Below are 23,641 nucleotides of genomic sequence, written 5' to 3' on the forward strand. Positions count from 1 at the left end.
GACCTTTGGTCCTCGCCCCCCACAGGAGGCGGCCCTCATGCTGGGGCGGCATCAGATGGCTTTTTGCCGTTTGAGAGGCTGCTGGGCTGAACCCTGTCTTCCCCCAAAGAAAGCAAGAAAAAGAAAAGATGAGGCTGCATGCTGCCCCCACAGAGTGTATCAGAAGTGCTAATGGTGGCCGAGCTCTCGTGCTCAGTGGGGTGGAGGCTGAAAGCCGGCCTGTCTGAGACCCACAGACAGTGGTGTGGGGTCCTCTTGTCATGGCCTGGGTCTTTGGTGGCACTCCTCCTGCCCTGGCCCTGTGTAGATGCCATGTCCCAGGTTGGGCCTGACAGGGCTGGGCTGGGGTCTGCAAGCCGGTGGCTGGGCTGTCTGGACACCTTTGCGACCTCAGGGCGGGCTCTTGCTGCTTGGTCTCTATTCCCATTCTCAGGGCCATAATTCAGCTATCAATTAAGGGTGCTGCTGAAGCCTTTCCTGCTGGTCCTAGGTGACCCCGGGAAGATTTCCTTTGGGCCTTGGATGCAGTCACCAGTCAGCCTGGCCACGGCCCTTTCTATAACAAGGGCTGCTCTGTGCTACAGCCAGCTGGCCTCAGGGCATCAGGGGGGGTGGGAGGCGGAGGGCAGCAGCCAGAAGAAAATGCCTGAAGTAGCATCTCCAGCAAAGGGACCAACGTCCAGATCACAAAACCCAACTGCCTGTGCCCCCTGGTTGCTGTGGGGAAGGAACACACTTGTTAACCTCTGGTCCCTAAGTCCCGCCAGTGGGCTTGTGTCCTCCCGGCCTGAAGCCTCACCAGGCCCTCACCGCGTGTGGAGGGTGTGGAGGGTGTGGCTCCTTTCCACCTTTCCCTCTACCTGCTGCACTGTCTCTGGGTGGGCCAGCCGGCCTCGTTGTGGGGCGGTATCTGGTAGCTGAGACCCCCAGAGTGGTGCTTGTGGGCCAAGTCCCTTACCTGGTGGTGCACGCTCACAGCACAGACGGAGGCTGAGGGACCAGGAAAGAGGCAGAGCAGTGCCATGGTGGGGCCTGGCAGTGATTTCAGACTCCACCACCGTGTCGCCAAGAAGACACGGGCCCCTTTTCACGGCCGCCTCGGAGGGGCCTCTGTTCTGAAGGGTGGGTTCCAGGTGGGGGTCCTGTGTGGTCATCCCTACGGGTGATCCAACAGGGGCCTGCCCAGTGGGAGCCCACTGGGGGGAACCTCCTTGTGTCAGGCAGCTGATCCCAGCCAGGAGTCACAGCCAGGCCTGTTGCTTTCTCCTTTTTCTAGAGATTTTGCTAGAAGATCTCTTGGCAAGGGTAGGAGTAGTGCTCAAGGTGGCTGTAGGGCAGGAGGTTGGGGTAATCACATAGGGTGGCCTCTGACCTTCAGGGGCTGCCTCCCCACTCGCCAGGACTCCTGAGGTAATGCCTGTCTGTCTGTCCTGAGTGGCTGGACCCCTTGTCCACACATTGCTATACCAGCCGCTCTGCCTCTTGGAGGCCACGTGCAGGCCCTGGAGCACTTCAGACCTGAGCCGCCACCCATTGAGGGGTCTGGAGCCGGCTCACTGGACCCTTCCATGCCTCAGAGTCCCCAAGTGGAAAGAGGCTGCTACCTCCCTGCAGGGTGGTGTGGAAATCAGAAATTATACAAGTCTAGGCCTGGGGGCCATGGGGCTGTGACTGACGATTACTGCAAGTGCAGCTAGGGTCTTGCTTGTTCTTTGGCTACCATGGGACCCTGTGTGTCTCTCCTGCGTCTGTTTGTTTGCTCAGCATTTGCTGAGCAGGGGTCTGAGAGGAAGGGGCAGACTACTGTGACGCCTGCTCCCACCCTCGTGGCAACTTGTCATGGTGCGTCGTTACTTCACTGCAGGGAAGAAGACGCGTGGGTGCTCAGACGGGGCGTGGAGCTTGCTGGGAGGTCTGCTTGGGGAGGGCTACCCCGAGGGAGAGAAGCTGGGGTGAGGCCTGACAGAGGGTAGGACTCAGCCAGGTCTCGAGTCAGAGTGGGAAGGCACTGGTGTGGCTGGTGGGGACCACAGAGCAGGGGCCCAGCTGACAGATGCCTCGAAAGCCACAGAGGCCAGTGGAGGGCTCTATGTAGGACAATGGGTGAGAGGGGCTGCTGTGCTTGACCAGGGATGGGGAAGGTATGGCCTGGGTCCTGCTGATAGGGCACAGGCCAATGGGAGGCCGAGTGGAGGTGTAGTGAGGGAGGGTGGTACCCAGGGAGCTCCCTCAGACCTCGGCAGGAGCAGTCACTGAAGGGGGGACATAAAGAAAGGATGGGCTTTGAGCCAGGGCCCACTGCCCATGCAGGGATCCAATCCCCTCTACTTTTGGGGGAGCAAAGGAGGTCTTCTCTTAACCCAAGAGGGGCCGAGGACCACCCTGGGGCTAAGGTGGCCTTCCTGGAGGACAGACAGGAGGGGTCTGCTCACATGCCCTCTCTCTGTCCCCAGACAACTGCACCCTCAAGCAGCATGGCAGCCCCCACCCTGCCCCGACCACAACCAGACCCCCAGTTTGTGCTCCGAGGCACCCAGTCGGCCGTCCACGCACTGCATTTCTGCAGAGAAGCCCAGGGTCAGGGCTGCCAACTCCTTCTCTCAGGGTAAGTAGCTGCTGTCCAGCCGTGGGGGGCTGACCCAATGGATGTTATGTGACTGCAGGCCTCGCGGCAAGCGTGGCTCTCATGGGGACAGCACCCTCAGACACGGCAGAGAGGCTCCAGCCGCCCCAAACTCCGCTTCTCCTTGGTCTCCTATGGACTTCGCCCCAAGGTGGGCTGGGGAACGTGGTTTCCCTTTGTTATAGATGCTGCAGGTGCAACCTCGCGCAGTGGCTGTGGCCTTTGGGGCTGGCTTTCAGGCCAGGCTTGCTCACCTCCTTCCTGGCTGGGCCTGAGCCCATTCAGTTTATATTTTTGAATAGCTCAGCTATCTCTCCCCCTTTAAGAAGCACTTGGCTCCACTTTTTCCTGGGCTACCCCAAAGGCCCATTTCCTTACAAGCTGGGGTCTAAACCCCACAGGATCCTTCCAGCTTCCCTCTGGGAATAAGGGTGCTTTGCCAGTTTCACCCTAAGTTCATATCTAGAACTATCAGCTCTTTAAACTAAAACTACCAGCCTGAGACTCACCTATATTGCCCAGACAGCTCCTCTGAGCTTACACAAGGGGGTTGCCCACCTCTAGTGCTCAACCGACCCCGTCCCTGTTTGTGTCTGAGATAGGTCTCTGAGCGGCCTCGTGCACGTCTGGAGCCTGCAGACACGGAGGGCGCTTGCCACCCTGGATGGCCACGAGGGCCAGTGTGTGACCTGGCTGCAGACGCTGCCCCATGGGCACCAGCTTCTCAGGTGGGTCTCAGCGGCAGCATGGGAGCCGCCCATGTGGCTTCATATAGGGTCCTGAAGGAGCCAGTTTGTGGCCTCCAGTGGGTGCCGGAATCTTGGGTGGAGGCCCCGCAGCCTCAGAGGGTGTCTGCAGCTGCCGGCATGGGCTGGCATCCCCAGTGGGGACAGATGTGACCGGAATGGGGATCCTGGAGGGACCGCCAGCTTGTTCTCAGCATGGCAGGGAGCACAACACCCAGGTGTCTCTCCATAGCCCCTCTCCAGAGGTCTTCCTGGGTTCCAGGCCTGGCCTTTTCGTACACTTTGTCCTGGACAGGTTATTGTGGAGGCTGGGAAGGCTCTGGCCTGACTCAGCTCGGCCTGGCCCGGCCCACCTGCCCACTCCTCTGCACGCCCTTGCTGGTTAAGCAGGATGGGCCACAACCTCTGCCCAGCCTCCGCCATTACCATTACCTCTTCTCACTGATCTTGGCCAGGTTACTACACTGATGTCAGCCTCATCTCTCCTCCCCCAGGTGCACCCATGTTGTCTTACCCCTTCCACATCTTCACGCAGGTCGGATGTGCCACAGGGATGGGGCTCCAGTGGGCGAGAGGTTGGGGAGGGATGGGGCTTTGCAGCAGGCACCTGGATTTCTGGTTGGGCGCCTAGGCAGGGTGATGGCACCATTGCTGCGGGGAGGAGAATGGCGCTAAGCATAGGTTTGGAGACCAGAAGGCTAGGGACACATCGTGGGGACTGCCTGCTGCCCACCAGAGGCCTGTGGTCCCACAGAGCTCCCTATTTGCCCACCTTTCTCACTTCCCCTGTGACCCTCAAACTCCAGGGTGATGAATGGGACAGGATCACAGCTCCCAAGAGCTGGTGGTGTTGGAGTTGCGCCTCTGGCTGTGTCTTCCTCCCCCAGATTATAACAGGATCTCAGCTGTCTGCCCCTGTGGGAAGCATCCACAATCTGCACAATACACATGGCTGTCAGGTGGCTGCTGAGCTGTGGGGTGAATGGCTTGTGAAGGTGGTGGCCCCTATGCCAGTGTGCACAGAAGACCTGCCTCAAGAAACTCAGTGTCCCCTCGGCCTGTGGCGACCTCACACATGGTTTTGCTTCCATGGCCTGCTGTGATTGAGCCCACCCCGTGACCCTTCCCAAAAGTTCTGCAGTCTGCCTGTCCCACCACCTCGCGCCTAGATGCCTTCCTCCAGGGCACCTGGGCCCATCCATGTGTTTGTTTTCTGTCCTTTAAAAATCACATGGGCATTTGCTGTGTCCAGGCTTCCTCGCTGGCGAGAAGGGACTACAGCAGTGGCTGGTCCCCGTTGGGGTATTGGTGACAGGAGCAGGCCCAAGGGTGAGTCTGTGGGTGCTGGATGCCAGCTTTGGCCCCTCCTGCAGGGCAGCCCATGTGCCGGGCTTGATGCTGGTCTAAGGCAGTGTGTTCTGGAGCAGGGCGGGTGCTGGTCACCAGCCCTCGAGTAGCTAGTTGTGCCTTTGAGTCAGATATCAAAACACTCGCTGGGAGGAGGCTCAGTGAGCAGTCGAAGGGTAGCTGTGTTCGCACTGCCTGGGCCAGCCTGTGGCCTTGAGAACCTGCCATGGTCCTGTAGCTGAGTCTGAGGCCTCCTCAGGGCCTTATGGCAGCCCCTCTGCAAGATGGCCTTTTTTCTTGGAGGCAAAAACTGGTTGCCAGGGTGGCAGCTGAGCATGCTGGTGGTCCGTGGCCCAGTCCACGTGCCAGCTGCAGGGCTGCCTCGTGGGGCATTGGAGCACCGTGGAGGCACCAGGTCTGCTGCACTCAGGCTGGCTGGCTGCAGGGGGAACAGGCTGGCGGGGGAGGTAGGGGCTGGCACTCCCAGTGGAGGAAATCACTCATACCTGGACCACAGAAGGCATGGCCTAGGCAGTGTTGTGAATGGCTGTGAGTGCTGGGCCGCTAGGCAGCCTGTAGGGGCCCCCAGTAGGTCTTCCACTGTAGCCTGGTGGTGGTGACCAGAAAGGACCCCTGGAGTTAGGAAGCAGCGGGAAGGACAGAGGACCAGTGGGAACAGGAGAGGTGGGAAGGGCTTTTCTGCCTTCTTGGGAGGAGGTAGAAGGATGTGGCAAGCCACAGATTATAAGGATGTGCAGGAAGCTAGGCCCCGGGTCCTCCTCTAGTGTTCCCCAGCTGCCAAACAGGGTCCTTCTGTTTGATCACGGTGACTCCTGACCCTTGTGTGGGTATCACTGCTGCCGGCCTAGGAATCTGCCAAACCCAGCACCCCTGCTCTCCTGGCCACCCTCTGCTCCCACAGGGGCTGCTGTGAATCCTCCTGGATTTGCCGTCCTCCCTGCTTGGAACGTTTGTGTGCTGCTGCGTGTACCACCAGACCCAGAACTCTGGAAGGATAAGACCCTTCCTCCCAGCTCTGGGCTCCATGGAGTCCCGGCACTGAGAGGTACCTTTGTGCCACTCCTGGAGTGCCACCACTCAGCTCTCCAGCAGCCCCAGCAGATAAACTGGCAAGTGACCAAGGGGCCAGGAGCTACAGGGTGGCCCTGGAGCCCCTGTGCTTTGTAATAACTGGCCGGGCCTGGCTCCTTCTTAGTCAGAGATTGCAGCAGGCCCCTCCATGCAGCTGGGTCTCTCCCTGATGGTCAGAGTAGACGGCATTTTCAAATACCCAACTAAGCCGCTTGCATCAGGAGTTAGTGTTCGCAGACATTTCCACTGAACTTTTTAGCGAGGTGTGGACCCTCAGGGTTGCTGCCCCGCTCGTCTCCCAGGCACACCCCTGCAACAAGTGCAGTGCCAGGCCCTGGGGCTTCTCAGCCTGAAGAGCCCAGCCTAGTACAGGTGCAGGTGCATTGACTGGATTGGTTGGTTGACTGGGTGCTTGGGAGCGGCCCCTTCGTCTCCACGGCACCAGCACAGGCGAGCCCCCAGCACCTCCAGGCAGGACTGGACCCATGCCGTCTGGAGGGCTGTGCCCTGGGGACTGCCTGCAGGTGTTTGGATTGCCCAGGTGCGTTTGAGATGCACTGGAACGCACCTGGCCCACATCTCTCCCTGGCCCTGTGCGCTCAGGTGTGTTTGGGAAGCCTGACTCTCCAGAGTGGCCCTTTCCAGGGACGTGTGCTTTCATCTCTTCCAGGGCAGGCGGGAGGGCAGAGAGCCTGGAACTGGGTGCCTCAGCCTCGGCCAGACTGTGGACAGAGTCAGGGGTGAAGGCCAGGGCCTGTGTGGCAGAGCTCCCTCGCCCGGGCTTTACACCTGAGGACACACCTGTCACAGTCACAGCTGCCTGGGGGCAGTTCTTAAACCTTTCCTGTCGTGAAACGTCACATACTTCTGGAAAAGTGTGCAAGACAAATGTGGAGATTGCCATATTATCATCAAGTGGACACCTGAGTAACCGGCTCCTGGGCCATGTCATGAAGCACTGCCAGCCCCTAGCAGCCTCTCGGGGCTTGCTTCAGCACCACCTCGTGGGGGTACCCTCACCCTCTAGCCTGCTCCATTGTCTGAATGTACGATTCTAAAATGGGTAGACTAGTTTTGCTTATTTAAAAAAAACAAAAAAACTTAAAAAAACTGGGAGCATATGCACTCCTGTGTTCATTGCAGCACTATAGCAAAGAGATGGGAACAGGCAAAGTGCCCATCAGCAGATAAACAGGTAAGTGAAATGTGGGTCACACACACAATGGAATGTTGTTGTTGTTGTTGTTACGTGCCATCAAGTTGGACCCGACTCATAGTGACCCCTCCTTGGGTTTCTGAGGTGGTATCACTATAGAAGTACATTGCCCAACCTTCCTTCCAAGGAGCGGCTGGTGGGTTTGAACCACCAGCCTTCTGGTTAACAGTCAAGTGCCTTAGACATTATGGTACCAGAGCTCCCATGTTGCTTATTACTATGGCATATATAATTTTACAATAACAGTAGCAACAACCAAATATACATACATATGTGTGTGTGTGTATGTATATGTGGAGGGGGGTCTATATCTATGTATGTAGGCATATATGTGTGTAGATATGTGTGTGTGAGTATATGTAGTTCTACAATCAATGCCAACAGAAGCAGCAGTCAAGACATCAGATGACGTACTGCACTGGGCAAATCAGCTCCAAAAGACCTCTTTGAAGTGCTGGAGAGCAAAGATGTCTCTCTGAAGACTAAGGTGCACCCAACCCAAGCCATGGTGTTTTCAGTCGCCTCATATGCATGTGAAAGATGGACAATGAGTAAGGAAGACCAAAAAGGGTTTTGAGTTGTAGTACTTTCAGAATACTGAAAGCACCATGGGTTGCCAAAAGAACTAACAAATCTGTCCTGGACGAAGTGTAGCTGGAATGCTCCTTGGAAGCGAGAATGACCAGACTTCATCTCACCTACTTTGGTCATGTTGTCAGAAGGGACCATTCCCTGGAAAAGGATGTCATGTTTCGTAAAGTGGAGGGTCAGTGACAAAGGGGAAGGCCCTCAATGAGATGGATCGACACAGTGGCTGCAACAATGGGCTCAGGTATAGCAAGGATCGTGGGGCTGGCACAGGACCGGGCAGGGCTGGGCAGTATTGTGTTCCGTTGTACATAGGGTTGCTGTGAGTCAAAGCTAACTCAATAGCGCCTAACAACTTATGTGTATATGTGTGTGTGTATGTATATACGTATCAAACCAAAACTCCAAACTCCCTGCCATTGAGTCGGACCTACTCATAGCGACCTCTCCTTGGGTTTCTGAGGTGGTTTCTCTACGGAAGTAGATTGGCCATTCTTCCTTCCAAGGAGTGGCTGGTAGGTTTGAACCGCCAGCCTTCTGGTTAGTAGTCAAATGCCTTAGGCACTACGCCACCAGAGCTCCTATATATGTATGTATATATGTGTGTATATATATAATAAAACATATAGGAGATATAGTTATGGATACTTCTTAGACCTAACAAAATACCTCATGCAATTGGTTTTCTCAGTCTGAAGGCATAGAACCATGATCGTGTGGGTCGATTGGCATAATATAATTCATCAAGTTGATGTTCTTCATCCTGTTTGGTGAGTAGTGTCTGGGGTCTGAAAAGATAACAGCGTTTGGTCTCTACTCATCGAGAATGAAAGAGACAAAAGGAAACCAAAGACTCTAAGATACTATCTCTATAGGACAAATGGTTCACGCAAACCACAGCCTCATGTGTCCTGAGGTGGAACTAGATGGTGCCCAGCTACCACCACCAGCCGTTCTGATCTGGCCCACAAAAGGTGGGTCTTGACAGAATGGGATAAAAATGTGGAACAGAACCTCAAATTCTTTAAACTAGCCACACTTAATGGACCAGTTAAGACTGGAGGGCTCCCCAAGACTCTTTCCCTGAGATAATGCTTTAAACCTTGAACTGAAAGAAGCCCCCTGACGCCATCTTTTAGGTAAGTAACAAATTGACTCACAATAAAAAATATCACCTGTGATTACAGGTAGACTTCAGAGACATTGAGGGCTCTAGTCCGACGCCGCAGTAAAGCGAGAATCACAGAAAACCAAGTATCACAAAAAAGAGGATCACACGAGTCTTTTGGTTCCCAGTGCATATAAAATTTATCGTTACCCTATATTGTACTCTATTAAGTATGCAGTAGCAGTGTGCAAAAGTTTGAAATGTTGTGAGAATGACCAAAATGTGACACAGAGACACGAAGTTAGCGCGTGCTTTTAGGAAAATGGTGCCGATGACCCGCTCAACAGCAGGGTGGCCACAAACCTTCAATTTGTGAAAAACAAAATAAAACATAATATCTACAAAGAGCAATAAGTGAGGCACAATAAAGCAAGGTATCCCTGTACTCTGTTCCTTTAAAAACTCATCCACATGAGACTAAACAGTCAATAGTTACTGTAAAACAAAGTTGAGAAGGTAAGGGAACAGGGAAACTAGATGAATGGAAACAAAACAACCAGAATGGAAATAATGAGAATGTTCACACAGTGTGAAGAATGGAACCAGCATCAGTGAACAATTGTGTAGAGCTTGTTGAATAGGAACCTAAACTACTGTGAAAACTTTCACCGATAACGCAATGAAATATCATTAGAGACTATGCCGACAGTATTCCTTTGTGTCTGACTTCTTTCCCTCGGCATTCTCGCAGTGAGATCTTTGGCCATTTTTTCTTAAGGTTTGCTGCTGGCTGTGTGTTCTTTGGTTTATTCTCCGTTCTTCTGTCTGTAGAAATTTTGATTGTCCCCTTTAACACTATTGTAAGTAAAGCTGCTAACGTTTTTCCTGTGTCTGTTGGATCCTAAGGCACACCTTTCTGTGGGTTCATATCTTGTATCCAGAGGTGGGATGTAAGCAAATGGTGGACTTCTCAGGGCATGCCAGCCTCTGGCACATGGTGGAGCCCATGTGTACTCTTGTTGGTGGCAGTGGACGCCCTCCTTCTCCACTGTCAGCAGGGCCTTGGTGGCACATTGTGGGGGGGCAGGAGCATCTGACTGTGGCTAGCTTTGCCTTTTGTGATGACTCAGTAAGGCAGAGCCCTCTTCTGTATGTTTATCGGCTATTTGGATAAAGCAACTTAAATGCCTTTTACATCTCGCCCATTTTTCTATCTTACATATTTATGTTGTTGTTGTTGTTATGTGCCATCGAGTTGAACCTGACTCATAGCAACCCCTCCTTGGGTTTCCAAGGCAGTATCACTACAGAAGTAGATTGCCTGATACATATTTATAGGAGTTCTTTATATGTTCTAAATATGATCAGTATTTTAATATCACAAATTATTTCTCTAACAGTGACTTACAATTTTTCAATCCCTTCTTGTTGTTGTTGTTAGGTGCTGCCTAGTTGATTCTGACTCATTGTGACCCTTAGTACAACAAAGCTAAATAGTGCCCGGTCCTGCACCATCCTTGCTGCACTTGAGCCCACTGTTGCAGCCGCTGTGTCCATCAATCCATCTCATTGCAAGTCTTTCCCTATTTTGTTGACCTTTGACTTTACCACGCATGATATCCTTCTCCAGGGATTGGTCCCTTCTGACAACATGGCCAAAGTAGACGAGATGAAGTCTGGCCATTCTCGCTTCTCAGAAGCATTCCAGCTGTACTGCCTCCGAGACAGATCTGTCCATTCTGGTAGCAAAATCTATGGTACATTTAAGATTCTTTGCCACCACCAAGTCCAAATGCATCATTTCTTCTATCTTCTTTATACATTGTCCAACTATCAGATGCAGATGAGGTTATTGAAAATACCATGGTTCGGGTCAGGCACACCTTAGTCTTCAAAGTAATATCTTTTCTATGAAACACTTCTAAGAAGTTTTTTGCAGCAGATTGGCTGCTGCTTCCGTGGGCGTTGACTGTGGATCCCAGTAATAGGAAATCCTTGACAACTTCAGTCTTCCTCTTTTTATTGTGATGTTGACTGGTCCAGTTCTGAAGGCTTTTGCTTTCTTTATGTGGAGATGTAATCTGTCAGAAGCCTGTGGTCTCTGATCTTCATCAGTAAGTGCTTCATGTCTCCTTTACTATCAGCAGTCAAACTTGTGTCATCTGTGTACTGCAGGTTATTAATGAGCCTTCCTCCAGTCCTGATGCTGCATTTTTCTTCATATAGTCCAGCTTTTTTCACTTCTTTAATGGTGACCACAATTTATCCATTTTAACAGAGTCAGATTTGTCAGTCTTTGTCTTCAGTGTATTTTGGTAAGGAGTCACTGCTCCAAGGTCGTAGGACCTCTCCCTTTTCTAATAGAAGCTGTGCTCTTTGTCCTTTCAGAGCCACAGTTCATCTAGCATTGACTGCTGGCATGGAGCGAAGGGTCTTTGTTTCTATACAGACACCCAGCTGTCCCAGAACCATTTTGATAAAACATAGTCATGCTTTCCCTTCCATTCCCATCTTCACTTTCATTTATTTCCCCTTCGAGTTTAGCGTCGTCAGCCTCTAAGGAAGCAGGATGGTGGAGGGGAGAGGGAGCCAGGCAAAGGCGTTAGCAGTCATGTGCCTGATGGCCAGGGAAGCAGGATGATCGGGGGAGACATCACAGAGGTGGTCAGAGAATTTGGCAGATGGGTTACATTAAGCAAACAAATTCAATGATTGAGCGCGTAAGTAAATGTTCTGGTTCCCTAGTGCTGCTCTGACAAGAATATACCACAAATGGGATGCTTTAACAAACAGGAGTTTATTCTCTAACAGTTTGGAGGCTTTAAGTCCAAGTTCAAAGTGCCAGGCTCTAGGGGCTGGGTGAAAGCCCCTCAACCTTGGAGTCCAGCTCTGCCTCCTGTTCCCAGCCCACTGGAGCTAGAGGTGTTTCTTTACTCAGACAGCTGCTGGCTGCTGAGGCTGAGAAGCCCCAAGGCTGACAAGTAAAAAGGCACAGTCCCAATGTTACCAAACCACACGGCAGGCCATTAGCTTAAATCCATTGTAAGTCCCAAGGTCGGCAGAGCATAGCAGGCTGCTGAACAACGACACGGCTACATGCAGGGTCCAAGCTTGCCATAGGCTAGAGACCGTTCCCAAGGCTTCTCCTTATATACAGGAAGCAGACCACGTCCCAAAGGCAGCTACTCAGCTGCTTGTGGTAGATCCCATGTGGAGTTGATTGCCAGTCTCATCATGGGGAATAACTACCACCAGCTGCCCAGCCAAGCTGACATACAAATGTAACTACCACAGTAAATATCTTGAGGATATTGGGAACTAGAAGGGAGGTCAGATTCTAAGCAGTTCCACTGGAATGAGAGGACTCAATGGGAAGTTGTGGGTGGTTTTTGTGTGTGTGTGTGTGTGTGTGATTTGGGTGAAGATTTACAGAGCAAATTCACTTTCCATACAGCGGTTCACATACACTTTGTCTCATGACGTTGACCACAGTTTACCACAATGCAACAGCTCCCCTCTCACTTCCTCCCCATAGTTATCTCTTCCCTGTGTCCATCCCTCCATGCACTCCTGCCCCCTGAGCTGTCTCCCTGTGCATAAGCAGCCCTTCTTTCTCCCATGATTGTTCTCTCCAAGGAGTGTATCTATGTTCAACTCATATGCCTGTGTTTTGTTTGGCTGGAAGCCACGGGTGTGGGTTCAATTCCAGACCTGAAGGGCAACTAGGGGCCATAGTCTCAGTGGTTCCACCAGGCTTTATCGGACCAGCAAACCTGGTCCAACTTGTGGTATTTTAAAAGTGTATACGTGAAGATAGTTGCAGAAATAGCTGCATGTATGTATGTTTGAGACAAACAAATCTGTCCTGGAAGAAATGCAGTCAGAATGCTCATTAGAAGTGAGAATGGCCAGACTTCATGTCACCTGTTTTGGTCATGTGGTCAGAAGGGACCATTCCCTGGAGAAGGATATCATGCTTGGTAAAGTGGAGGGTCAGCAAAAAAGAGGGGAAGACCCTCAACAAGATGGATTGATACAGTGACTGCAACAATGGGCTCAACTGTAGCAAGGATTGCGAGAATGGCCCCCAACTGGGCAGTGTCTCATTCTGTTGTACGTAGGGTCGCTATGAGTTGGAGCCAATCGATGGCACCTGACAACAGCAACACCAGTGTATGTTTGCACGCATGTATGTGCACATATGCATGCATATTTCCTGGCTCTGTCTGCTGAGAGGGCCTGGGAGCAGCAGCACTTTGTAGCCGTGAGCACACCAGCCTTCAGGTACTGGTTTCTAAATGCCTCTCTCCAGTAGAAGGAACCAGGATGCCTTAGAGAAATGGCTGCTTCTAGGCCTGAAATTGGGAACTCTGGTAGCACAGCGCCTAAGGCATCTTGAGTGCTAACCAGAAGGTTGGTGGTTCAAACCTAGGCCTGGAATATCTTGCTGTGCTAAAACAGGTAACAGACTTGTGTCAGAAGTGCCTCCCACTGGCTGGTCAGGGATGATTTGAGCATAAAAAGAAATAATGAGAATTCCAAATTACAGTCCTTTGAGTAATACAGGAATCCATGAGTCTAAAGTGATAGGAAGTGAGGGAACAGAGGGAGGGGGAAGGGAAGGCTCACTCTCTCAGTAAAATGACAGCTAATAAGTATAGGAAGGACGGTGGACGTAGAGGACCATCATACGGCAGTATGGATGTAGGCCATACAGTGGATGGTGAGGCCTGGGGGTCATGTGGAGAGGACTAGGGCATCTGGATATCTCCCCGCCAAGTACTAGTCCAACAGAGGCAAAGGGGTGGCTTTGCAGGGGAGAGACCTGGCAGGCCCCATCTTGAGCAGTAATCAGGGGTGGGTCACCAGGGACAGGGCAGGTCAACATTGTGCCTGCAGTGTGTTGCACTGAGAAGAGCTCACTGTTGTATCTGTGGTGCCTGCCAGGAATGTGTGACCCAAACCTTGTCTTTGGCCAGGGACACAGAGACAGGGAAAAGCTTGAGATCAGGTTGAAGGAGGCCAGTGAGCACTGACTGCCAAATGCAGTGTGTATCCCAGATGGGGACTCAGAGCAGATGGACTGGGAGACACTGTTGGGACAGTGGGTGAAACGTGAACAGGCTGTGAAGTGTCGGGTGGATTGGCCCAGGGTCAAGGCCTCCTTCGGAGGGTGTGTGGTGGTGAGGAGGAGCAAGTGTGGCTTAGTGAAGTTCACATATGTGTGCATATGCGTGTGTGTGTGTATGTATAAATATATGTAACAAAAAAGAACCAAACTCACTACCATCGAGTCAATTCCAGCTCAAAGTGTCCCCCATTAGGTTTCCAAAGCTGTAAATCTTTATGGAAGAAGACTGCCTCTTTTTGCGTGGAGTAGCTGGTGGGCTCGAACCGCTGGCCTTTTGGTTAGCAGCCAAATGCCTTAACCACTACACCTCCAGAGCTCCTTATGTAGAGAGAGGAAGAAATTTATCTCAGGGAAATGTCTCACACAGTTTTAGAGGTTGTGAGTCCCAAGTTCATGGGTCAAACATCAAGCTGGAGGCTTTTCCTGACTCCTGCAGCTACAGGGACTGACAAACCCAAGATCGGCAGGCAGCGTAGCAGGCTGCTGGCTTCAGCAGATGGCGAATCCAAGATTAGCAGATTGTTGGTTCACAGGCTGGAAGCCAACAATCTTGGGGTTGGCAAGCAACGCAGCAGGCCACGCTTCAGCTCTGGGAACTGGGGCTGAGGAGCAAGACAGATGCAGGACCGAGATCCAGGTGAAAACCTGAGAATTCTCCCAGGCTGTCCATATGTATACTGGAAGCAGGCCACAACCCTGAGGAAAGTCTCTTTCAACTGATGGGCTGCTCGTGGCATGTCTCGTCGTGGAGGTGATGACATGACATCAGTGACATTGATTACGTTCTTCAAGTTGTACAACCTTCTCACCCTCCTTTCCTGAGTTGTTGCCTCCTCAAGAGCATAAACTCATTGCCCCGAAAGGTTTCTGTCTGATCTTTTGAGTTATTGTCACTTTGATCCTGTATAAGTAGTTCTTGAAAGAGCATAACACTCAAAGCAGACTTTTTTTTTTTTTTTTAAACTAGTTAAACTTTTGTTTTAAGAAGACTTCAGGGCATGTTTTTGGTTTGGGGTTTAAAGATTATCTTAGGGCAATAGTTTTAAGGGTTCATCCATTGTCCCTGGCTCCAGAAAGTCTGGAATACATGAGAATTTGAATTCTTTTCTGCGTTTTCCCCCTTTTGGTCAGGATTCCTGTAGAATCTTCGATCAAAATGTCCAGCAGTCGTAGCAAATTGTTCTTGTCTTGTGACAAAGGAGGCAGTTGTTCATGGCACAATTAGCCACGCGTTCCATGTCCTCCTCCTAGTCCTGACTCCTCCCTCTGTTGCTGTAGTGAGTAGAGGCCAGTTGTTGTGCCTTAAATGTTCACTTGCAAGCTTTTAAGTCCTCAGGAACTACATACAAAGTAGGAGATAAAACAGAAGCACTAAATGTCATTAGGCCAGTAACTGGGATGTCCCATGAAGCCATGACCCTAAACCTCCAAACCAAGAAACCAAATCTCATGAAGTGTTTGGTTGTACATAACCAGCCTCAGCAGCTAGTCTTTTTCTTCTTCTTCTTCTTCTTTTTTTTTTTTATTGTCATTGTAAATATATCTATCACACAACTTTTGCCAATTCAACTTTTTACAGATGTACAATTTATCAATAGCTCTTGTAATAATCACTGTGCAACTTTTGAGAGGAAGTTCATAGATCGAAGCGTCCTTCTTGTCAGGGAATCAGGACAACCACATGACCTATTACTGGTGATATTAACCTTGACCTCCTGGTTAAATTGTTGTTATTGTTAGGTGTCATCGAGTCAGCTCTGACTTACAGTGACCCTGTGTACAACAACAACGCACTGCCTGGTCCCGCCCCGTCCTCGCGAGCCCTGCCCTGCTTCCGCCCATCATTGCAGCTAGTGTGTCATTCCATCTGTTGGGGGCCTTCCCCTTTGTCGCTGATCCTCTGCCTTATCAAGCATGGTATCCTTCTCCAGGGAATGGTCCCTTCTGACAGCATGACCAAAGTAGGTGAGATGGAGTCTGGCCATTCTTGTTGCCAGGGAGCATTCCAGCTACACTTCTTCCAGGACAGATTTATTTGTTCTTCGGGCAGTCCATGGTATTTTCAGTATTCTTTGCTACACCACAACTCAAAGGCATCAACTCTTCTTCTGTCTTGCTTATTTGTTGTCTAGCTTTCATATGCTTATGAGGTGATTGAAAATACCATGGCTTGAGTCAGGCACACCTTAATCTTCAAAGTGACACCTTTGCTTCTTAACACTTTAAAGAGGTCCTTTGCAGCAGATTTTCCTGATGCAATACCGTGTCTGACTTCCTGACTGCTGCGTCCTTGGGTGTTTACTGTGGAGCCAAGTATGATGAAATCCTTGACAACATCAATCTTTTCTCCATTTATCGTGATGTTGCTTATTGGTCCAGTTGTGAGGATTTTTGTTTTATGATGTGTAATCCATACTGCAGACTATAGTCTTTGATCTTTGTTAGTAAGTGCTTCCAGTCCTCTTCACTTTTAGCAAGCCACGTTGTGTCATCACAGGTTGCTAATGGTTCTTCCTCCAATCCTGATGCCACGGCCTTTTCACGTAGTCCAGCTTCTCAGACTATTTGCTCAGCGTGGAAATTGAATAAGTATGGTGGACAGGTACAACCCTGATGCACACCTTGATTTTAAACCGGGCAGTATGCCCTTGGTTAAGTGGTGTCTGCTAAATTTCCTCTTGCCTACTGTGTTCCTTAAGGTGCTTTGGTGGCCCGGTGGTTAAGCTATTCAGCTGCTAGCCAAAAAGTCGGCAGTTCAAACCCACCAGCCACTCCACAGGAGAAAGATGAGGCAGTCTGATTCTGTAAAGATGTATAGCCTTGGAAACCACATGGGGTAGTTCTACTCTGTCCTTCCGGGGTTGCTGTGAATTGGAATTGACTCAACGGCAATGAATCTGGCCTGGGGCTGTGTCCCTTAGGAGCAAGTCCCTGCGTCCAGTGCACACTCAAGGACAATTAAACTTCACCTCCTGGGGGAAAAATGTCAGAGAATGTGTGGTTGTATCTTAAATCCACCACAGTAATCAATACATATTGGGGCGAGATACTTTGAAGCTATGCAGATACCTGTTTTCTCTCAAAGTTTCACTCAGTGGTGTTAGCCTCCACGGGAGGACCCTGCCTGCAGCAGGTACTCGGGTTGTGTGCAGGTACAGACTTCCTGTTTCCACCACTCTTTCCACTTTAGTCATCTTTTCTTTTACTTTTTAAGCATTTCCTTATTTTTTTGGCACTAAAATTTGCTTAAAACTCATCTTGCGCTTTCCCTGCCCCGTCCTAGAATCAGCCATTTTTCCAGAAACCTAGCTTCTTTTATTGGAGAATAATGGTTTTAGAAACCGAGGTCTAGCCGCTGGTGTGCTCATTCCTACTGAGGTGTTACTGCTTTCAGGCCCTCCCCACTGGACAGAACTGGGAGATACAGGCAGTCCCTAACTTATGATATTTGATATTTGAGTTATGCGAACTGTACTGAAAACTGTCTCTTTTTTTTCACATCTTATTATTAGCAATCAGGAGCTCTGATGGCACAGTGCCTAAGGCATCTGACTGCTAACCAGAAGGTTAGTGGTTCTAACCCACCAGCTGCTCCGTGGAAGGAAGACAGGGCAATCTACTTCTGTAAAGATCTACCTCCTTGGAAACCCAATGGTGGTCCCTATGAGTCAGAATTGACTCTATGGCAGTGGGTCAGTGTTGTAGCACACAGTTTGCTGTTATCATTCTCAGATGTTCACTCACAGATGTTCAATGTTATGATTCATAAAGATACTGATACTAAAAGGCAATAATAATGAAAGCTTACAAAAAATCTAAGTATTCAACTTACATCAGAACCAACTTATGACGGAATCGTTGGAATGGAACCCCTTCATAAGTCGAGGACTGCCTGTATATGTGTATATACTAACCCACGCTTATGTATTCATCCGTATTGTTTCTATATCTCTGTGTGTATGTGTGGTGTGTATATATATATATATATATATGTATATGTATGTATGTATATATATATATGTATGTATTTAAAGAAACATGAAACCACACTGATGTCTCCAACTTTAATTCAGCACCACAGGGCTCATTCTTACTTCCCACCTTGCTCCTTCTTTGACTGGGAGATGCTGGTCTCCAATTACCCACTGTTTATTATTTGTTCGATCCTAATATACTTGTATAGTGAAAGAATATAAATAACCCTGACACACTCATTTCCTGATTTTAAACCACGCAGGATCCCCATGTTCTGTTCAAATGACTGCCTCTTGGCCTGTGTACAGGTTCCTTTTCAGCACAATTAAGTGTTCTGGAATTCCCATTCTTCCCAATGTTACCCGTAATTTATTATGATCCACACAGTCAAATGCCTTTGTATAGTCAATAAAACACAGGTTAGCATCTTTCCGATCTTCTTTGCTTTCAGCCAAGACCCACCTGACATCAACAATGACAGCCCTTGTTCCACATCCTCTCCTGAAATCAGCTTGAATTTCTGGTAGTTCCCTGTCAACGTACTGCTGAATTATCTTTAGCAAAATTTTACTTGCATGTGATATTAATGGTATTGTTTGATAATTTTGGCCGTCTGTGGGGTCACCTTTCTTTGGAATGGGCACACATATGAATGTCTTCCAGTCAGTTGGCCAGGTAGCTGTCTTCTAAATTTCTTGGCATAGTCTTCACAGGATGATGTACATCTCAACATAAAGAAAACAAAAATCCTCATAACTGGGCCAAGAAGCAGCATCGTGATAAATGGAGCAAAGATTGAAGTTGTCAAGGATTTCATTTCACACAGATCCTTGCAATGCCCACGGAAGCAGCAGTCAGGGAAACAAATGGGCAAATGTGCCGCAAAAGAGTAAAGAGTAAAGATGCCACTTTGAAGACTGCGGTGCACCTGCGCCGAGCCATTGTATTTGCAGTAGCCTCATGTGCATGTGAAAGCTGGTCAATCAATGAGGAAGGCCAAAGAAGAATTGATGCATTTGAATTGTGATGTTGGTGAAAAATATTGACTGTGCTGTGGACTGCCAGAAGAATGAACCAATCTGTCTTGGAAGTACAGTTGGAATGCTTCTCAGAAGTGAGAATGGCCAGACGTACTTTGGTCACGTTGTCAGAAGGGACCATTCCTTAGAGAAGGTTCTCATGCTTGGTAAATTGGAGGGGCAGTAAAAAAGGGAAAGCCCCTCAATGAGACAGCTTGACACATTGGCCACAATGATGGCCTCAAGCATAGCAATGATTGTAGAATGGTGCAGGACCAGGCAGTATTTCATCTGTTGTATATAGGGTTGCTCTGTGTCAGAACCAACGCAGCAGCACCTACCAACAACAACATACTCATAAAGAGGCTTCAGCATTGCTAACCCGTAGGCAATCCTACTTCCGTAGTGATACTGCCTCGGAAACCCAAGGAGGGGTCGCTATGAGTCGGGGCCAACTCAACGGCAAATAACAACAAGAACAACAACAACAACCCCTGAGAAACACATTTACCGACTAGAGTACTGTGTTGCGTATAGTCATTGCTACCTTTGATCTGGGAGTATCTAGTCAGAACATTTTTCCCGAATTACGTAATTCAGCTCCACCCCGCCTCCTTCAGTGCAGTGTGCCCTACATTAAGACAGTTGGACATGTTTGTCCCAATCTGCATTCCATCCTGGGATCTTGACATCCTGATTGGTTTCATTTTTGTTTTTATTAACATACAGTCACGTTCACGCCGTATGATTTGACAAATCGGGTGTCCATCACCCTATTCCAGGCCAAGCAGTCCATCACCATTATTGTTCCCTGTGTGGCCCCTTTAGAGGCAACCACTCCCTATAATTTTGCCTTTTCTAGAATGCCATATGGGTGGAATGGCATGGTATGTGGTCTTTGGGATCTGGCTTTTTTCACTGAACACAATGCATTTAAGATTCATCCAGTTTGCTGCCTTTGTCACGGCCTATTCCTGTGCATTGCTGAGGGGCACTTGGCTGTGCAGAGGTACCACAGTGCACTGCCGCCCATTTGCCCATAGAGAAGACACCTGTGTCATGCCCAGTGTCTGGGGATGATGGATAGATCTGCTCTAAACATTCATGGACAGGTGTTTGTATGGACATAGGTTTCCTGTTCACTTGGGAAAGACCTGCCAGTGGGAATGTGAGGTTGGAAAAGTTAATTCACAAAGAGAGAGGGGGAAGTGCAGCGTCAGCAGCAGGAGAATGGCTGGAAGGCCCATGAGATTCAGGTCCCAGGGGGTGTACTTCACCCGCCATGCACTCCTCTGACCCCTGGGAGCACATCCGGGCATTGGAAGTACTTGCACACAGACTCTAATAGTTAGCACTGGGCCAGGGTTATCAGCCTACCAGAACTGATGCAATGCACACAGAAAGCCTGCCTTCCACCTTGGGTTCCGGGAGGTGGTGGCTGGCAGGGGCAAGCTGATGTTTGTCTGCACGGGGTGCACGAAATGTCACTGGGGAGCCTCACAGCCTTTCTTGCCTTGGAAGCCAGGGCCGGGACCAGCGGCTGTGCCTGTGGGACCTGGCAGAGGGCCGGAACGCTATTGTGGACTCTGTGCACCTCAAGAGCGTAGGCTTCTGCAGGAGCACCGTGCTGGCCAGGGCTCCGCCACGCTGGATGCTGGCCATGCCTGGGGGAGGCAACGACGAGGTAAGAACCCTGCCTGTCCCAGAAGTCCCTGGATGCTCCACTCCCCTGAAACAAGTGGGTTCCCCATTAGCATCTGGATTGGCGGTACAACTGTCCCACTCTGTAGGACCCAATGGAGCTGTCATGGGGGTCTGCTGCCTGGTGGCAATTACAGCTTCCTTGGGTGGTGCAGTGCTTAAGTCATTTGACTGCTAATCAGAAGGTTGGAGGTTCAAACCCACCAGCTACTCCATGGAAGGAAGATGGGGCAATCTACTTCTGTAAAGATTTACCACTTCAGAAACCCAACGGGGATTGCTATGAGTTGGAATCAACTCAATGGCAGTGTGTTTGGTTTGGTTTGGGGTCAATGCCCACCTTGCTAAACCTAGGTCCCTCATCACTTGCGAAGTACCCCTGGTGATAAGCCTTTCTCTTTGAGTGGTGGTAAGGGTCAGGAAAGTGGTCTAAGGGTGCTTCAACAGGGGCACTTCTCTAACATCCCTTTCTCCCACCACTGTGCCTGGTAGCAGAGTGGGCTGGTGTCTCTGGGAGGCTCTGCCCACACCATGCTGCCCTGCAGGACGGTGGGCCAGGGTGGACCCACAGTGTCAGGCTCAGTGCCACCAAGGCAGCTTGGAGGGAGACAGGACTGAGAAACGTGTGCACACATGAAGGGAAGTTCTGGAGGACGCTTGGCAGGAGGAGGTGGTGGGTAGAGATGGAGCCCTTCCCAAGATTGGGACGGGCCTCTAAGCAAGGACAGCAAGAGGGAGCCATGTTTCAGGGAAGAAGGACTGGCACCCCAGGCAGGGCCTGGGGAGGGGCCTGGAGGTGGTGGGGACGTGGGGATGAGGGCTGGCACCTGGGTGGCGGTTGTGGTGCAGAACAGAAGAGGTGAGCAGGGGACCTGCAGAGTCTGGGGTGTGAGAGGTCAGGATACAGGATGCTGCCCACCACCATGCTAAGCAGAAAGGGTCAGCAGCAGAGGCCAGTGATGTGGACGAGTGAGATTCAGGGGCAGCGGAAGCAGAGCCAGTGGGCGCCGAGACACGGGTGCAGCCTGGGACTGGAAGCAAGAGGGGACGGGGTTGCTTACAGAGCGGGAGGCCGAGGCTGGAGCGCCGGCTCTTGTGAGCAGAAGGGCAAGGAGAAGCAGTGACCAGAGACGCACATGGGGCAGTGGCTGTGAGATCAGGAGGAGCAGAGAGGCACGTGGGAAGAACAGCGTTGCTCTAAGCGTGGGCGACAGGGCAGCGAAGGAAGCATGTGTACAGGGAGGGGCCGCATCTCGCACCTGCCGCCCTTCCTGTGTTCTGGGGCCTGGTCTGCAGTCCCACTGGCACCATCGAGCCTTTTAAGTAGAGACTCTGGGCAGGACAGCACCCACTTGGAGCTGACGCTGACGAGGTTCTCCGTGCACACGGTTATGTTGGCCCCTGCCCAAGAGGAGTTATTTTGTCTTAAAGCAGATTCCGTTCATAAATAATGAGATGCGAACAGGCATTTATTTGTTCCCGACTGCGTTTAAATCCCCAATTAGGAGCTACATGCACTTTTCTTGCCAATTTGCCAAAAACCTGTTACAAGTTTTATTAATGTGAAGTAGAAGGGTGTGTCCCTCCTGGATGGCTCGCGCCACCTAGGCACCCAAGTAATCGTGGGCAGCGACCAGCCCCCTCCTGTCCGCAGGCCCAAGTAAGCACGCTGTGTATGCTCAGGAGTTACCAAGTCAGATCAAGGAAATGGTTCTTCCTTCTGAGGTGTGGGGCTCCATGCCATCTTCCACACTGCCGCACCTCCATCGCAACCACCTCCAGACAGTGAGGTTGGTTGGCAGCCCAGGATAGACACTGCCACCTTCCCAGGCCTGGTGGGCTTGACGCCACACATACAGTGTGGGTCCGCCTTGGCTTCCCTTGGCCAGTGCTGCATGCAGGCCCGCCTTCCTCCGGCCCCTGACCGGCAGCCCTGAGGTGCGGGCAGGATCACTGGTTTTCAGGCAGAGGGGCTGGGACCTGGCACATCCTGGGAGATGGTCGTTTTCTGTGTGTCCATCTGGAACCTACCTGGACAGGGTCTTGGGTAAGCCTGGCTGGCCTGGGCCCGGGCAATGTCCAGTGAGCATGCGCTCTCACCCCAACGTGGGTGCATGGGTGGTTGCTCTTGCCCAAACCAAACATTTTCCTCTGGAAACAAAAGTTGCAGCTGTGTGCCAGAAAGACAGCACAGCCTGTCTTGGGAGGCTCCGGCCACGGGGCATGTGCCCTCAGCCAGCGTGCAGAGCCCCTCTGGCTCTGTCAGCCTGGGCCCCGGGCCAGCCTACCCCGCTGGGCCCGTCCCCACCTCCAGCCTCGTGCCTCTGGTGGACTCCTTGCAGGGTACTCTCGCACTCAGGCCCACAGGCATCTGGCCTTCTGCACCCACATTTGGTTCTTGGTGTTCCCATGTTCCCTCCCATAGCACCCAGCCTGGGAGCCCCAGAACTGCCCTGGCTTTCACCCTCACATAATGCCCTCACTGTCCTGGCCCCTGCTGCCTTCACGCTCGTACCTCTGCTCCTCATCGCCGCCCGAGGTTGGCTTTCCGGACACAGATCAGAGCAGACCTCCCCAGCTGAGCCCGTGGCCCACGTTGTCTGCGGTCAGTCCCACACAAGCTCTCAGCTCTAGCCACGTGTCCAGTGCTCCTTCCTCCCGGCACCCAGCATGTGATGGGCTCCTGGAGCAGGAGGGATAGGGGGCTTCCGTGCCCCCCATCACAGCTCCCCATGGCCCAGGTAGCCTTGGGAAATGTGCCCGCCTGCCAGACAGTCTGCAGCAGTGGCGGGCCTCATTTCAAAAACCTGGTGAGAGAGGTGTAGAAAGGAGGAGCTGAAATCTTCCACGCCTGCCCAGAGAGCACCCTGCCACGAGGTCCTGTCTGTGGAGAGGCTCAGGCTGGTCTCAGACTGCGCTGGTGGGAACCCTGGGCTAGGGTTGCCTGGCTCTCTGCCTGCCTGGCAGCCTCTTTTGAACATACGTGGTGCTCTGCCCTTGTCAACTACACGTGTGTGGCAGGCCTGGGACTCCAGCTTGGGACTCTGCCTTGACCTCAGACCATATACTTGGACCGTACAGTGAGGGTGGCATGG

The 23,641-nt window shown here is 51.2% G+C and overlaps 1 protein-coding gene across 1 annotated transcript in view; it reads left to right on the plus strand.

The window, feature by feature from the left end:
* Positions 1-2,474: 2,474 nt before the first annotated feature.
* Positions 2,475-23,641, plus strand: part of GNB1L (G protein subunit beta 1 like) — a 57,487-nt gene continuing 36,320 nt past the window's right edge. Inside the window, exons 1-3 of the mRNA XM_042783398.1 lie at positions 2,475-2,605; positions 3,226-3,351; positions 20,367-20,529. Coding sequence (XP_042639332.1) covers positions 2,475-2,605; positions 3,226-3,351; positions 20,367-20,529 — 420 coding nt within the window. The remainder of the gene's footprint in view (positions 2,606-3,225; positions 3,352-20,366; positions 20,530-23,641) is intronic.

The sequence above is a fragment of the Orycteropus afer genome, unplaced genomic scaffold, assembly GCF_000298275.1.
Source record: "Orycteropus afer afer isolate SDZICR_OR568_19922 unplaced genomic scaffold, OryAfe1.0 scaffold01034, whole genome shotgun sequence".
Lineage (NCBI taxonomy): Eukaryota > Metazoa > Chordata > Mammalia > Tubulidentata > Orycteropodidae > Orycteropus > Orycteropus afer.